Raw genomic sequence first — 16,301 nt, 5'->3', positions numbered from 1 at the left:
ATCCTAAGCTGCGGAATGTGTTTAGGGATAATGCAGTGAGGTTTCATCTCTGTCCACTTGCCCCCAAGTTGCATCTCAGTGACTGTCTCAAAATAGGACTAATTTGTCAGCCAGACAGGATATATACAGCAAAGATGCATGAGGAGGTCAAGATCAGGCTTTTTTCAGAGTTCCAATTATATCTTTTACTGTGTTTCCAACTCCCTACCTTCGTTTACACTAACTTTAGCTCAGCACAGAGAATATGGGTTTTCCAAAACTGCAAGATGCAGATTTCTCTGATTCTCAGTCACATGGATTACTGAGTACATGCAGAAAGAGGATGTATTAGAAATATACATTTGTTCCTCAGTACTCAAGGGGGATTGGTTGTAGGACCTGCCACAAGTACCAATATTTGTTGATGCTTGAGTTCAGTAGTCAGCTCTCTATATATTGTGGATTCTGCATTTGCAGATTTAACCACATACATGGAAATGGCTGATATATATATATATATTTTCTTTTTCTTTTTAGGGCAGCATCAGCGGCATATCGAGGTTCCCAGGTTAGGTATTTAATTGGAGCCACAGCTGCCAGTCTACGCCACAACCACAGCAACACCAGATCAGAGCTGTGTCTGTAACCTATACCACAGCTCACAGCAACGCCGGATCCTTCACCCGCTGAACGAGGCCAGGGATCAAACCCACAACCTCATGGTTCCTAGTCAGATTTGTTTCTGCTGTACCACAATGGGAACGCGGGAACCTGCCAATACTTAGAGTCAACTGTTCTTACTGAAAAAGATTTGCACGGTTCAATGGTATTCTTTCTTCTGTATTCATACAGTAAGCTTGAATTGAACTGCATCCACTTTTTGTAGGATCTTGCTAATGGACACACTCCAAAATCTGACATTTTTCTACTAATCCCCTAAAACTTTAATCTTGATATACATATTGTCTCCAATTAAAATTTAAGTTTCTGCTTGCTTGCTACAATACAGTACAGTAAATATCACAAATCCTCTTACCAGGATCTCTTATCATTGTGCATCCCACTTAGACTCACCAGTTTCACATTTCAGGGTCTGTAATTTTATGTACCAGTTGGGAATAAAAACCCAAACCTTGCCATTTTGAGACTTTTTTTTCTCTATTCTAGTTTAACTGTTTTGAGTTTCACGTAATTTTTTTTTTTTTTTTTGGCCATGCCCAGGCCAGGGATTGAACTCACAACACAGGAGTGACCAGAGCCACTGCAGTGATAATGTCAGATCCTTAACCTGCTGCACCACAGATGAACTCCTCACATTAACTTTGGATGCAAATTTAGGGAATTCAAAGTTCAACATATTATTAAGCTGCTCTCCTAAGATTTCATTTGGTTGCTGGAGATAAGACCTTCACCATCATGGCACTGGCATAGGGGGATCTGGTCTACCAATCTAAATTTCTTGCTGAAAGGTCCACTGTTGATATAATTTGCCATCTAATCTCTCCAAGTGTGATTGTTTTCCCTCTGTCCTTACTTTATAACTTATGGGTGTTAGTGTTTTATCAATAGGATCCTCAACTCAACCCATGGAATCATATTAGTCTCGGCCATAAGTTTTAATCACCCTGCACTACGTAAGCCCTGTAAAGCAACTGGGCTCTTACTCTGAACCAAACTTACACACCTTTTACGGAATTCTGTATCTCTTTTCAGTTCGCTATAGTCAAAGAACAGGCAGGAATATGTTCTTAACGCTGCCTGGCCCTCTGCTTAAACATATGCTGCCATTTCTACTTGATTGTAGTTGCCAGTGTTCCCAGGTGGGAAGCAGGGCACAAGCCACAAGTTCCATTTTTGAATTTCAAAATCTTCCTGACAGTATCTATCCCTTACACCTTAGGGTTTCAACTCTGAGGAAAGAGTCAAGAAATATGTGTCTCAATTCATGGGCTCTTTTTTCTTCTTGCAATACCATTGAGACTGCCTCTATGTTCTTGTAATGATTTCATTCTCAGGCAGGTTCATAGCACATGGCCATAGGTAATTTAAGTTTTTGCTTAATTTCAGCCAGAGTGAGGTGCTCCTTTCTCAATAATGCTAGCCCAAGTGGTAAGGTTGTCTCCAATTGGCTTCCTTTTGTTAAGCTCCCATTCCTACACCAATCACTATGACTGAGGAACTAGTCAAACTGGCTGGTTTGATTTACTGGCCTACTCCTGTGGTATGGGAGTTAAGACCAGGAAATGAACAGTTGTACCTGGCGAAAGAAAGGTAGGTCCATAGTACTTAGGACAAACTTTCAAATCTCAGTGGGCACACAAAAGAATGCATATGAACTCTAAACACAAGTATTCCTAAAAGGCAGGCAGCTATCTGCCAAGGGGAGATCTAGGAAACCAGAGACCTTCCACCTTGTGGCTTCACCATCTTCAACACATGGCTTCCAATACAAATGCCTTAAGGAGGTGGCAAATAGGGAGCTACTGGAGGACTTTTCATGTGGTATTTTTACAGACCAGTTGCAATAGGAGCACATCAGTTATACCCACATTCCACTGGTTAGAACTTAACTGGCACATCTAACTGGTAAGCCTAACTGCAAAGGAGGCTGCAAAATATAATCTGTGTGCCCAGAAAAAGAACCCAGTGTCCACATTCCACTATTCTGATTACTAAATATCTATTTTATCTTTCTTCCCACTCAAAGAACACATCCTACCCCAATAAAGACAACCTGAAATTTCTACCCAGTCACTAGGTCAGGCTTAAAATCTAAGTTTTTAGGTAATGTGCAGTCCTCATTACATCCAGATGCAACCGATGAATTAAAAACACAAGTTATCTCTAACCACCAAGTTCCAGCAAACACAATGTATAGGGGTAGATCAGAAACAGGTCAACTACTATAAGTTCTAATTAAGAAAAGAGAAAAATGTGGCACTAGAAAATTTGGAAACATAACAATGATGAAATACTGAGCAGGCATTCTGTGATCCATCTTCCCTGAATGTGGAGGAAACTTTGACGAGATCCCGGTCTATCTCTGGAGAGGAACTTGATTGTCCTCTGTCTTCTATGTGGCCCAATTCTATGTGGCCCCTTTGAAATGTCCTCTGTCTACATTCTCCATGTCCACATACTCCTAGGTGAGTACTCGGGAGTTGTGAAGCATTTATGCCCTATTCTCTATTTATGCAGGTTTGAGGCTGAACAGTTGCCTCGCTGTTTTAACACTTGAACAATATTTGATCATGTTCATTATTTGATTACTAATAAAATTACTTTAAAAATGTAGTCCTATCATCTATTGGCTTCCAGCAACTACACTCAAAATTCTTTCTTACATAATTCTCAAACCTGATTTACTTCTTTGCTTCCTCGTCCCCATGTCAGTTTCTCAAGAACTTCACCCCAGCCACCTTGAGGCCATCTAAAATAATGGCTGTGGATGAAAAGGTCAAAGCCTCGATCTGATCTTTGTTCCAGGACTAAATCTTGAGAGGACTGTACTCAAGACCTGTTTTTGTTTTTTTTTTTTTTTTTTCTGTTCAAGGTCTACAAAAAAGTCATCTTTTCCAAATATTCCTGTGAATTTCTTTTCTTTCTTTTTTTTTGTCTTTGTGTCTTTTCTACAGCAGCTCCCCCGTCATATGGAGGTTCCCAGACTAGGGGTTGAATTGTAGCTGCAGCCACCGGCCTACATCACAGCCACAGCAATGCCAGATCCGAGCTGCATCTGCGACCTACGCCACAGCCCACCGCAACGCCTGATCCGCAACCAAGTGAGTGAGGCTAGGGATTGAACCCGCAACCTCATGGTTCTTAGCCGGGTTCGTTAACCACTGAGCCATGACAAGAACTCCATTCCTGTGAATTTTAATTTCTGCAATTGTTTCCTGAGCTTATTTTTTTCTAGTAAGATCTTGCTAAAAGTAATTTAAAATATACTATTGCTTTAACTCTTTTGAACTATTTCCTCTTATTATTGAGACTGTACTATTGAGCTACAGTTTCAATAGCTAGGTGAAAGGCTTTTCAATTATTATGGGTAACAGTTTTACCAATGATTTTGCCACTGCAAAATATGGGTCTCCTTTTTCCAGCCTCTGATATAACTTTCTCTAACATCTGCTGCATCATCACTAAGCCCTACAACATCTATTAGTTACTTTATTTTCTTAGGAGTGCCCCACTTCCAGTACCCATTTCCAAGTTAGTTATGGTCATTCTAGTTCCCATAACATAAATTCTCGAATCTCAATTTTCTCTCTTACACAAAGTCCAAAAAGGAGTGTTTCTAATTTGGAGCTGTTTTCCAAGTAGAAATTTAACCACTTATGCTCCTTCTCTCTTCTGGCTCTGGCACCTCCAACATATAGTTTTCAAGGTCACTATACTCGTTAGGATCAGGCTGCTGGACAAAGAGTAAGGGAGGATGGGAGGACTCCATTAAGTCTGGAAATGAGTGCATCCCTTCCATTTATGTTTCACTGAGTAAAAGTCAATTACATGGCCACAACTAACTAAAAGGAAATGGGGATCTTTAGTCCAGGAAGAATAACTAAGTTTCATGAATGACTAGTTAATTCTCTAATATAAGATTCTAAAAGAAAAAAAAAGAGCTAGATAAAAATAAGAATCACTCTAGGGGCTTTGTCCATTCTAATATGTTCAGCCTTATTCTACTAGTCCCAGCAACATAATCATTTCCCTATTATAAAAAAGAGTGAGAATTCATTTTCTTCTAAATAACGGGATTACTTTAAAAGATATTTTTGCTAGTGGGATAGGTACAGAAGTTAAGAATGCAGAGGGTTAGTAAGTGAAATCCAGACAACAAAGAGACATGAAATGTAGAATACTCTTTAAAGCTTGGTTTAAAGAATACTCTTTAAAGCTTGGTGTGACGAAAAGAAGTAAGAGTGGAACCGCAAAAGTAGAGGATTGAAGAAAAGATAATAAAAGAGAAAGTGGGGGTTGGAACTAGAGTACAGATGGATAAGTCATCTTGTATAAGAGCAAAGAATGTCAAGTTCCTCTGACACTGAAGGAAAGGAAAGATGCAGAAGTACTGAAGTTTCCAGCATTTGGAAAATTGAAGGACTCTGTGACTAATAGCATCAGTCTTCTTGTGACGTTTGAAGCAAAGTCATATAATGAAACATGGCTGGGATTTAAAGAATCCAAATGTATTCTGGTGGGAAAGGAGAAAACGGTGCTGAAGAATATTTAAGAGGGAGGAGTCCAGCTGAGATTACAGACCTAAACTTGTGGTGGTTAAGCTACACAGTGTAGTCTACTGTTCTGCACAGGAACTTAGCTACCATTTCTTAGGAGAGAAACAGGGAGATGGTTAGCACTTTGGGCATATATTTACTATAGCACTCACACTTTACACTATTAAGCCCCTGTAAGTAGACTTAGACTTTATTAACTATGCACACAGTAGGCACATGAATTTTCACTTGAATGAATTGATTCAATCATTGCCAATAGTACTCTGTAGAGTACTGGCAACTGCCCACATTTCATATGGTATGCCAGTGCTAAAAAGAAAAAAAAGCTAAAAAAAATTCAGGCACATTCAGCTAAACTTAGCAGTCTTAAAATGGCAACTATGTCAGCTGAGACATACTTTTTATCTTGCGCCAGTACATCTGCCTTTGATGTTTCCTTCATTTTCCTTATGCCACTGTGTTCATATTGAACCAGAAAGGGCTAATTCTGAGTTCAATAAGCTACGCTATTATTTCAAAAGTCCTGAAAGTTCTTCAGACACCTACAAATGAACCCACAACCCTTATCACGATATTCCTTCCAAGAGATTCACAGACAAGGATGATTACTTATGATGCTCACTGCAGAGATAAAAGCCAAGTCGGTGAGAGGTGGAAGGACTAAATCGGGGTCATTCACTGACTCGTCTGCAAAGTATGGCACAGATCCTGCTTCCTTCTCCTGTCTTCTCCCCTTTAGCAACTTGGAGTTGTAGTGATCTCAGACATCACCTATTTGAACTCCTTTATGTCACACAAGTGTAAACCTCAGATTGAGGGAATCTATAACCAGAGACTTAAACTTAGGCAGAGGGACCTCTTTCCTTTACACGACGCCATCGCTCTAGATCCAAAGCCCTAACTCACCATTTGGAGGTGGAAAAAATGGCCAGGAACGAAACTACGTACAACCGTCCAGAACCAGGCCCCACCTCCCGGATCTGGCGGTCGGGGCCTCCAGCTAACAAAGCCTCGGGCCCGCACTTCTGTGCCGGGTTCCCCCCCGACCCGGCCGCTCCCTCCAGCCCGCCCGCCCGCCACAGGCACCGCAGCACTGCCCGCCCGCAGAGGCCCGGGACCCGGCCCTCGAAATCTCACTTTCGTCTTTCGGCCACCCGCGCGCCACCGCTCAGGCGACGGCTGATGGCGTCACCTGTACTTCCGCCTGCGGCTGCGTTCTAGTCACCAGCGAGGAAGGAAGAAGGGAGGTCTGAAGGGCTGTGTGTGGGGGAAATTGCGAGGAAAGAGAAGAAATCCGGGTGCTCGCGGGCGCTACGGCAGTGGCTGCGGCCTTCTCTGCCCCGCCGTCCCCCCATCGGAAGCCGCCCTAGGCACACTCGCCCCGACTCCGGGTGGTCTCCCCTGCGCTGGATCGCCCGATACCCTGGTCTCCCTCTTCGCCTCTTCACCCCCCCCCCTTGCTCCTCACGCTCCCTCCCTCCCATCGTCAGGCTCCCCGCCCTTAGTATCGCGAGACGAGGTGAGAGCTGGCGGAGCGGCGGCGGCGGCGGCGGCAGTAGAGGTGACCGAGGCGGTGGCGGCGGAGGCGGCCCCGAGCGCTGTGTTGGCCCTGGTGCGGCCGAAGTCGCGGTAGAGCGTAGCCCCCACGCCCCTCCCCCGTCCGCGCCCTCCCTCTTTCCCAGGAGATGGAGAAGGCGACGGTTCCGGTGGCGGCGGCGGCGACGGCGGCTGAGGGAGAAGGGAGCCCCCCGGCGGTGGCGGCAGTGGCGGGCCCCCCCGCGGCGGCGGCGGCGGCGGAGGTCGGCAGCGGCGGCGGCGGCGGCGGCGGCGGCGGCGGCGGCGGCAGCAGCGGGGCTCGCTCGGCCTCGTCTCCTCGTGGGATGGTGCGAGTCTGCGACCTGCTCCTGAAGAAGAAGCCGCCGCCGCAGCAGCAGCACCACAAGGCCAAGCGTAACCGGACTTGCCGACCCCCCAGCAGTAGCGAGAGCAGCAGCGACAGCGACAACAGCGGCGGCGGTGGAGGCGGCGGCGGCGGAGGAGGTGGCGGCGGCGGCACCAGCAGCAACAACAGCGAGGAAGAAGAGGACGACGACGACGAGGAAGAGGAGGTTTCTGAGGCAAGGGCCTGGTTTCAAAGGCAGAAGGGAGGAAGGGAGTGTAAAGGGTCGGGGCCAAAGGTGGGAGGGGACTTGCGGTGGGACAGATTCCTGTGGGCTTGATCTGTCTCCGGGGCCAGGCTTTCCCCTGCCCTCTTTCTTTCCCCGGCCGAAATCGTGAGGTGTGGGCATGTGGGGGAGGGTAGCTGACACGTGGGGGTGGGAGGACCACAGCGGCCCCGGAGTGGATGAACAGCACATTACCCTGGGATGGTTCACACGGTTAAGGATGGAGGGAATTGGTTAGATTCCTTATTTGCACACCCGGCGGGGTCGGTCTCAGGCCAGTAGGGCCAAGTTACTCCAGGGGCGGGGGCGGGACTGGGACCCAAGCGGGGAGGGCTAAGTTAATAGGCAGAGGAGTCTTTGGGGGACCGACTAGGATGCCGGCAAATTTCTCCCACTTGGGAGGCGGAGAGGAGCAGTTTCGGGAGAGGCAAGGTTGTAATGGACTCAGAGCTAAGTATTTGTGTCTGTGAGAGACACGTGAGGAGGAGCTGTACTTTTCCATACTGTTCTGCTGCAGGTTTTTTGTTTTGTTTTTTTCCCCGAACTATTGTAAGTGCTGAGCTAACCTTCACTTCCTTGATCTCAAGGATTTTAGATGAACTGATCTTAACATTCATATACATTTATGTGTAACTCAGTGGATGAAAAATATATTTGATCCTTACATGTACATACTCATACATTTGCAAATATTTCCTTCCTGTTGCTTCCCACATAATATGGGGCAGCTAAAGAGTCTGCTTTGGAGCCAGGCATGGTTGTGGTGAATTGGAATAGGAAGGCCTCTTGGTTTGTCCTAGTGATCTGGTTTCATAATAACTGTTTATAATTTTTCCTGGGTCCACAGACAGGCGGCGTTGCAGGACCTATTCTTCAAAGAAGGCCTTTTAACCAAAAACTCACTAAAACATACCATAGTGAGAACAGACTAAGAGTTATCAGCTCTTTTGTAACTCTTGTCCACTCCCTGAAATGGAAGCTAGAGAATCTTGGTCTGAAGAAAGAAGTTGTAACTTCAGGCAGCAGAAGAAAAACACCTTTAGAAGCTGATTATAAATTTAGTTGTAAGAGGGAATAACTGAATTATCTAGAAGGGCCGCCTGCTATTTTTTCTTGTCCACAAACACAGCCTATTTTGGTACAAGGCTGTTTTTTTTTTTTTTTTTTTTTTTTTTTTTTCCCGAAAATTGCATTATTGGATCTTGGGTTCTGTTCAAATAGGAAAATACCTTTTAAAGAGTTTGAGACTTGTCTATTATTTAAAGACCAGATTCTCTTTTACCTCAGACTGGGTGAAGTTATATCAGTAGAGATGTAATAGTTCAAGTATGTATACCAAAAAGATGGCCACTCCCTGCTAACTGAATTCTGAGGCTACCTTTGTATTGATAGACTTTGTATTGACCTAGGATAGTGTGTCGCTTCTGCTACACTTTAAACAGTAAAGAGAGGGATGTGACAGGATCCTTATTTCTTAGTAAAATCTATTATGGTAGTTAGAATCTTCCAATTGTATTATTTTTTTGGAGATGAGAAACGTTTTGGAGGTAATCTCATTCAACCTTTTTATGTTAGAAATGAGGAAACAGGGTTTTTTTTTTTTGTTTTAGAGGAAACTGGTGGGTAGCAGTAAAAGTAGAAATCAAAGTTTTCTAATGATTCAAACCAGTATATGTTTTATGACTATTTCTTGTGCTCCTCTCTTTTCCTCTTTCAAAAAATAGGCAGTGAATTGCAAGGTAACACAATAATGCAGCTGTGGCAACATACCAATATTTTATTAAGATTTTAAATTCTCTTGACAAAATATCAAGCTCTGGTTTGGAACTCTTAGCAGGTTGAATGCAGTGCAGTACTAATTGAAATATTATGCTGTAAACTTCACATACCTAGATAGTTATCTCCATTGGAATTTGGACTAATAAGCAAAACTTCTAATAATTCCTTAAATCATTTAGAATAGGCTTAAACTTGTAGGTGTGTTAGTGAGTCAGGTTTGTTTTCCTTGGGAGATAGGAATGATATATGGTAACTGATCAACTAGGATGATGTTTTCTTTGTTTTTAATATGCTTTATTCTGCCTTCTGCACAGTGGTTTAAACAATGGCTTTGCCATTTGTTATGGAGATGAGTCAGGAGAAATAAATGTAAGAAAGTACAACCATTAAAAATAAATCTATACTGGTACATGATTAAGACTAAGCAGACAGGAGTACAATATGTCTATGCACCTGCCTCCATCTTGACCAAAACAGAGAAATAAATAAACCTTGAGATTATCATTCCAATAAACATCATCAAAAGGTTACAAAAGAACAAGAAAGGTTATAGTTTTTGGGTATTTAACCTGAGAAGGTTGAGGATAATTAAAAATATATGTTTGCTGTGATGAAATGTTAGTTGGATGTTTTGTATATCTGCTGAAAGAGGGACCGTTGGAAGGAAAAGAGATTTATATAAGAGTTTTATTTGAGTGTTCAAGATGAAGAATTTAATTTTTACTAAGTGTTAGTGTACGTTATTGAGAATTGGATTTTCTCTTTAGTATTTCAGAATAGGATAATTGTGTTTTAGACAATTTGTATAACTTCAGATATACCTGTAAGTAAAAGTATAAGACCAAGAGCTCTCCTCTTCCTTCTCCCACCTTCTGGATTTGATGTAAAAGCCTTAGGTCAAAAGTTGAAAATTGCATAACTTTCTGGGCTTTCAGTGGGTGACTGACTAATACGGAAAATAGAAATGTATTTCCTAACATAAAAGTTCTGATGCACTTCTTTTCTGATTAGTGAACTAAATTAATTAGTTTACTCGAATATTATAAGAAAAAAATGTTGAAATTGCTAGAGTTGATATTCCATTTCAGAAATAACATTGCATTCTATTGAATCTATTTTTAAATGTATTTGAATGGCATCAGTGCTTGCTAATGTAGAATTCAGAGGTTGAGGGGAGCTGCTGTTAAAGGTAGAACTCATGTTCAAAAGTAACATTTTTGTTAAAGATGCATAAAATGTTAGTGCAGTAGGGGTTCATCAGAATTCATCTTATTTGGTAGGTATCTTGAGGTTTTAAATTTAAGAGACAGAAATTTTAGACATGGGGAACCAGTAAATAAATTAGTACTTACTTATTCACTCACTTTTGAAAGGATTTGCAAGGCTAGGATTTTCATGTATAAAAGCAAACATGAAAGAGGTAGGGTTGAGAAAGAACAGTTCAGAAGTAGATTGTGGCGATAGTTCGCTTCCAAATCTTTTTTTGTTAGTTTTTTAATAGAAAAATACTAAGTTCCTCTGTTATAGTGGTAGAATCCCACATTAGCCCAGAGTAGCTTATTTGTTCCCCAGTTGCTCTTCTTAATTGATCAAGTAATAATATTTGTAAACAAGATGTTAAGATCTTTGAAGCAATTGTTTTGTCTTAATTATCTTCTTTCCTATTCTGCTTAAGCACAGTATTTGATAAAACCTTTTGCAGTGAACACCTGGTAACTAGGGAGGATCTAGAATTCACTCAGGAAACCAAAAGAAGGAACATAGTTTCTTCCCTTCTTGGATCTGAGGTGCTGCAGAATAGCTGAAATTTGGATTTCAATATGTTGCGATTATTTAATTACTTCTCTTAGTGATGGTAATCTCTCATAGGTATTGGGAGAAAGCAATTTAAGCCAATAGACATTGATTGTTGAATTTCTGATAAGTACCTTAATCCTCCTGGATATATTTACATTTTAAAAACATAATAAAACTTGCATATTCAGTGCTTAATGTGCCTAACATAATGGTTAAGAGCAGGAATGGAGCTTGGATTCAGTTCCTTGATCACTCACAAGCTGTTGTGATCCCAGGCAAGTTGCATAACCTCTCTTCAGTTTCCTCATATGCAAACGGTGATAATGGTAGATTCTGTCTTACAGCATTGTGAAGAAAATTAAGTGAGTTAATACAGTTTTCATGTATTCCCATTTTTACCATATTACCACAGTGTCATTGGATTTATTTCATTATTCATAATTGTTTGGAGTTTCTAGTGCATAGTAAGAATTTTGCTGTACTGAGTGAGCAAAACTATTTTAAGACACATTGATTTTAAAATGCACCAATGATTAAATATGTTTTAGGAAGTATGAGAGTAAAAGTAAATGGTTAAATGTACATCCTGCATAAAGTGCATGAGAAGTATGCAGGTGTTGGGAGGGAAGATTCATACTCATTTTAAAGGCAAATATTTTTTAAGGGCAGATATTGGCTTAGAAGGGCTTTGGGTAACCTCATCAGGGTCAGAGTAGGACTTAACCTTTGATTCAAAACCTGCTCATTCATTCACTGATTTGCATGCTCTGTTATGCTGTATGATGTTGAGTACAGCATCTCTGATGTTGACACTTCAGATAACAATAAAATTTCACATGGTATATGGGAAGATACTTTTTGGCGGTAGGGCAGCAAGTTGGCTACCCTAAGCTTTTCTTGTTCTGAAAAGCTCATTGAAAAAAAGAAAGAAATACAGAGAAGTATAAATAAATATATTCATATTTACATTTAGAATTAACAGTTGTTAAAGGGATGAAACTTTCTATTGAAAACCATCTTCTCTAGAGGCAGTCTTTCGCTTCTCTGTGCCCTTCAAGACTTTTGCTTTTCAAGATCATCTTTATTAAGCTAAGAAAAAAAAATTCTTTTTAAATAGGAGAGCTTAACTTGGGATCTGGATAGGCTGTGAATACCCTGGAGTTAAACACAAGATTTTGTTGAAGGTGCTTGTAAGTATTTTCTTTTCTTCCCTTCACCTATAGCATGTGCGCAAAACTTTCATTAGATATGCTGCAGAGAAGTTTGTGATCACCTCCTTCCTCCATACCTCCCACCTTGTTGTTTTGAAACCCACTGCCCTGGTAGTGGGGAATCAGGAGGGCATTTATATGGATTGTTTACAATTAGGAAACTTGCTTCTAAGGTAATGTGGTAACAAAGAAGGCATATTTGTATTGTGAAGTAAGAGGTCCAAGATTTATCTGTTCTTTCTGATAAATTAGCCCTATGCCTACTCTCTTTTCTTAAATCCTCATGTTTTGCCTTTTAATTGATGAAGCATTTTCATCTAGTGTGTTTTCCATCAGATCTGCAGCCCAGCATACCATGTGTATTATATAAGTCTTAGTGACTTACCTTTGGTAGGTTTTGGTGATGTCAGATCTCTGAAGTAAAAACAGTTCATAAATTTGTCTTCTTTATCCACTTACTCTGGAAATATTTAGGACCTTCAGTTTTAAGGTAACAGAACTTGACTGTGGCTATTTATAGTAGAACCTTGTCCCTTGCTTTTATTGGGTTCTAATTACTCAATTTAGTCTAGTCTTTAACCTCATTGACTTAATTGGAGTTAGTATTGTTGAAGTTTATGGTTTTGAACAGTCATCAGAGCAGTATACTTTGACACCCAGAAATTCACTAGACTATTTGCTAGACTGCTTCTGCTAGCATCCAAATTAAATCATCAGTTAACTTAGGAGGTTGATTTTTAGGTGCTTGAGTCAAGTGTCTTTGCATTTATGACAGTAGTTTATTCTGCATTTTTGTAAAGATAGTTTAGTGGGTGTGCACATGTGGATGTAGTGGCTTCCTTAAAATTTTTCCATGCTTGACCATAGGTGCAAAGGAATTTTCACTTCATAACGGTTTGTGAAGTAGTGCCTGCTGATACCACTTCTGTTTTTGTTAGGACCAATAGGGGGCACCGACATCATGGTAACCTATGCCAAATCTGACTTCCTTCAACTTTCACCTTTTGAAAACATCATGTTAGGAAATAGAAGGTGATGGGCAAATATGAATACCTTTCAAGTCCCTGGAATTTTACCTTCCTGGTAGAATTATGCCACTTGCCACCCAGAAGCAAAATAACCTTTCCTGACTTACAGTGTTGTAACTTCATAATTTTTTTTTTTTCTTTTGTCTTTAGAAACTATTCTTATCCAGTCATGAGGGGAAGTAGAATTGTGGAGCAATATAGGTGTCATTTTATCATGATTTGTAACTTGGGGTTGTAATTATTGAAAGGGGACATGCTGGAAATTTTATCTTCCCTAAGAATGCTGTGAAAAAATAATATAGACTTAATTATTGAAAGCATAATGTAGGTTGACTTCGGTCATCCTGTGAAACTCAAACATTTCCTGATCTTTTTAAGGAGTTGACTTTTTAAGTTTACTTCAGGGTGAAACTAGAGATAAAAGAGCATCAGATAGGAAAAATGTTAAGATCATAGTACTTCAGGAGTTTCTTTTGGAGCCATTATTATTAGTATCTTTATAGATAATTTTGATATGTAATGAAATCTCTCTCAAAGCGTGCAGATAGACCATAGTGAATTGTGCTGATGGGAATGGACAACAAGATTATTGAGAATAGATTGAAAATGTTAGATAGGTTTATATGAGTCATGAGTAAAACAGGTGCTTTTTTGGGTAAAAATGGTCTGAAACAAAGCATGCTTTTTTAGTAAAAGTTCAGCATAATGTTGAACAAAATTGAAAAGGTATTAGAGGTAACCAAAATCATGATTATTAATTTAAATAATGCTAAGATACATATGCACAAAGCATATTATTTATATTTCTGCCTGCTGTGCCATGGAAATGATGATGAAAACTAGGGAAGTTGTAGAGAGAGTTTAAAAATGATTGGAGGGTTAGGGATGGACTCCATGATCAAGTGGACTACAGATTATACTTAATTATATTCTCATTGCCTTTGTTACTTAATGTTCAAATTAACTGGTTACTCAAACTGAGTCACAGCATGGCGAAAAACATGAATTATATGAGGTAGTGTTATTTCAGTTTTGAAAATAAGTAGACTCCTCATTTCTCATTTCTTGGTATTGTTTGAAAATACCAATTAGACATGACAAAGTTATGAGACTACTTTGTAGCTGTGCATCTCCAGCAGGGCATTTCCTCCTCCTGAGCTAACATTTGGTCTCATTTAATCTTTCATTTTTAAGTCTTCCCTGCCTCTCTACAAAAAGAACAGAAAAGGAAAAAAGTGAAGAAATAAAGACCTATCCTAAAATTAAGTCTTGGTCTGCATTTCTCCCCATGGATTGTCATTTAATTAAAGAACCTTTGAGTGAAAAATATTTCAGAGGGATCTGTGGAAAAATTAGTTTTGTCAGTTTTGAATTTGGAATAAACATTGATACGGAGTTCTCTTCCTTTTCTGCTTTCCTGTCATCCGAAATCTGAAACCTGAGAAGAAAGAGGAAGCCTTCTTGTTTGTGTTACATCAGATCATTCTCTGATCCCATTATTGTCTTTTTCCTTTTCTGTGCCACATTTTCCTCTTATTTTTATTTTTATTTTTATTTATTTATTTTATTTATTTATTTATTTATTTTTTTGTCTTTTGTCTTTTTTTTGTTGTTGTTGTTGCTATTTCTTGGGCCGCTCCCGCGGCATATGGAGGTTCCCAGGCTAGGGGTCGAATCGGAGCTGTAGCCACCGGCCTACGCCAGAGCCACAGCAACGCGGGATCCGAGCCGCGTCTGCAACCTACACCACAGCTCACGGCAACGCCGGATCCTTAACCCACTGAGCAAGGGCAGGGACCGAACCCGCAACCTCATGGTTCCTAGTCGGATTCGTTAACCACTGCGCCACGACGGGAACTCCTTTATTTTTATTTTTAAATTTTATTTATTTATTTATTTATTTTGTCTTTTTTGCCTTTTCTAGGGCCGGTCCCTCAGCATATGGAGGCTCCCAGGCTAGGGGTCTAATCCGAGCTGTAGCCGCCAGCCTACACTGTAGCCACAGCAACACCAGATCCGAGCCACATCTGTGACCTACACCACAGCTCACGGCAACACCGGATCCTTAACCCACTGAGCAAGGCCAGGGCTCGAACCCACAACTTCATGGTTCCTAGTCAGATTTGTTAACCACTGTGCCGCGATGGGAACTCCTTTCTCTTATTTTTAATATGAAGTTAATTGCAAAGCCTCTAGTGTAGTTCTGACTAGTGTAAGATTCCATATAAGAGTTGATTCTTTTACTTGCGGAACATTTATTGAGTATCTGCTATGTGTGTGTTTGTAGTATATGATAATATCAACCATTTCCTGCTTGATGAATATGAAAAAGCTATATTTAAAAGCATATCTATATGGAGTTCCCATTGTGGCTCAGCAGGTGAAGAACCTGACTGGTATCCACAAGGATACAGGTTTGATCCCTGGCCTTGCTCAGTGGGTTAAAGGATCTGGTGTTGCTACAAGGAAGCTGCAGTGTAGGTCGCAGATGGGACTCAGATCTGGCTGGTATTGTTGTGCTGTGGTGTAGGTCAGCAGCTGCAGCACTGATTCGACCCCTAGCCTGGGATCTTCTATATGCTGCATCTGCAGCCCTAAAAAAATCCTGAAAAAACATAGCTGTATGGTTGTAGTTAGTAAAACATTTAAACTTGCATACAAAAACTTAGCACAGTGATAGAATTCTATTAAGATTTTTAGAAATATAACTGCTAGTATATTTTTTCTAACTAAATTTACTTCAGAAATATTATTGAGACCTAGCAAAATCCCTTAGGAATTATGAAGATTTTGAACTGAGGCATTATTCCCAGCTTCATAAAAGTTAAATCTTGTTGAGACAAATTTAATAGTAACATAACTGTGGAGATGATTTTGATCCTGTAGAATTTACTTGGGAGTCTGTGTTTTCAGTATAATTGTGTGTCTTTAGAATTGGTCTTGTTGTAGGGATTGTTTTGTATCTTTTTTTTCCTATTGATAGGGTAGACTTTTTTATGAATGGCTCTTGGAATACTCATTTTTGGTATTCTTTTCTGGGTCTTTTTTTTTTTTTTTTTTTTTTTTTTTTTTTTAAGATGATGTCTGTATGTGATACTTTTCTAG

General features: G+C 40.5%; 1 protein-coding gene and 1 long non-coding RNA gene across 9 annotated transcripts in view; one reads left to right on the top strand and one right to left on the bottom strand.

The window, feature by feature from the left end:
• The window catches only part of LOC110261978, a 53,362-nt gene extending 46,709 nt beyond the window's left edge, over nucleotides 1–6,653 (bottom strand). The window contains exon 1 of the long non-coding RNA XR_002346393.1: nucleotides 6,354–6,653. This is a non-coding gene — a long non-coding RNA (uncharacterized LOC110261978). The remainder of the gene's footprint in view (nucleotides 1–6,353) is intronic.
• Nucleotides 6,770–16,301, top strand: part of ANKRD17 (ankyrin repeat domain 17) — a 170,778-nt gene continuing 161,246 nt past the window's right edge. For 6 of the 8 annotated variants that reach the window (XM_021100390.1, XM_021100382.1, XM_021100389.1 and 3 more), the window contains exon 1: nucleotides 6,770–7,333. In XM_021100390.1, the coding sequence (XP_020956049.1) occupies nucleotides 6,902–7,333 (432 nt within the window). In that variant the 5' untranslated portion in view covers nucleotides 6,770–6,901. 8 annotated transcript variants of the gene reach the window in all.

The sequence above is a fragment of the Sus scrofa genome, chromosome 8 (genome assembly GCF_000003025.6).
Source record: "Sus scrofa isolate TJ Tabasco breed Duroc chromosome 8, Sscrofa11.1, whole genome shotgun sequence".
NCBI classification, from domain to species: domain Eukaryota; kingdom Metazoa; phylum Chordata; class Mammalia; order Artiodactyla; family Suidae; genus Sus; species Sus scrofa.
The sequence above is the reverse complement of the archived record's forward strand: the minus strand, read 5'-3'. Positions and strand labels throughout refer to the sequence as shown.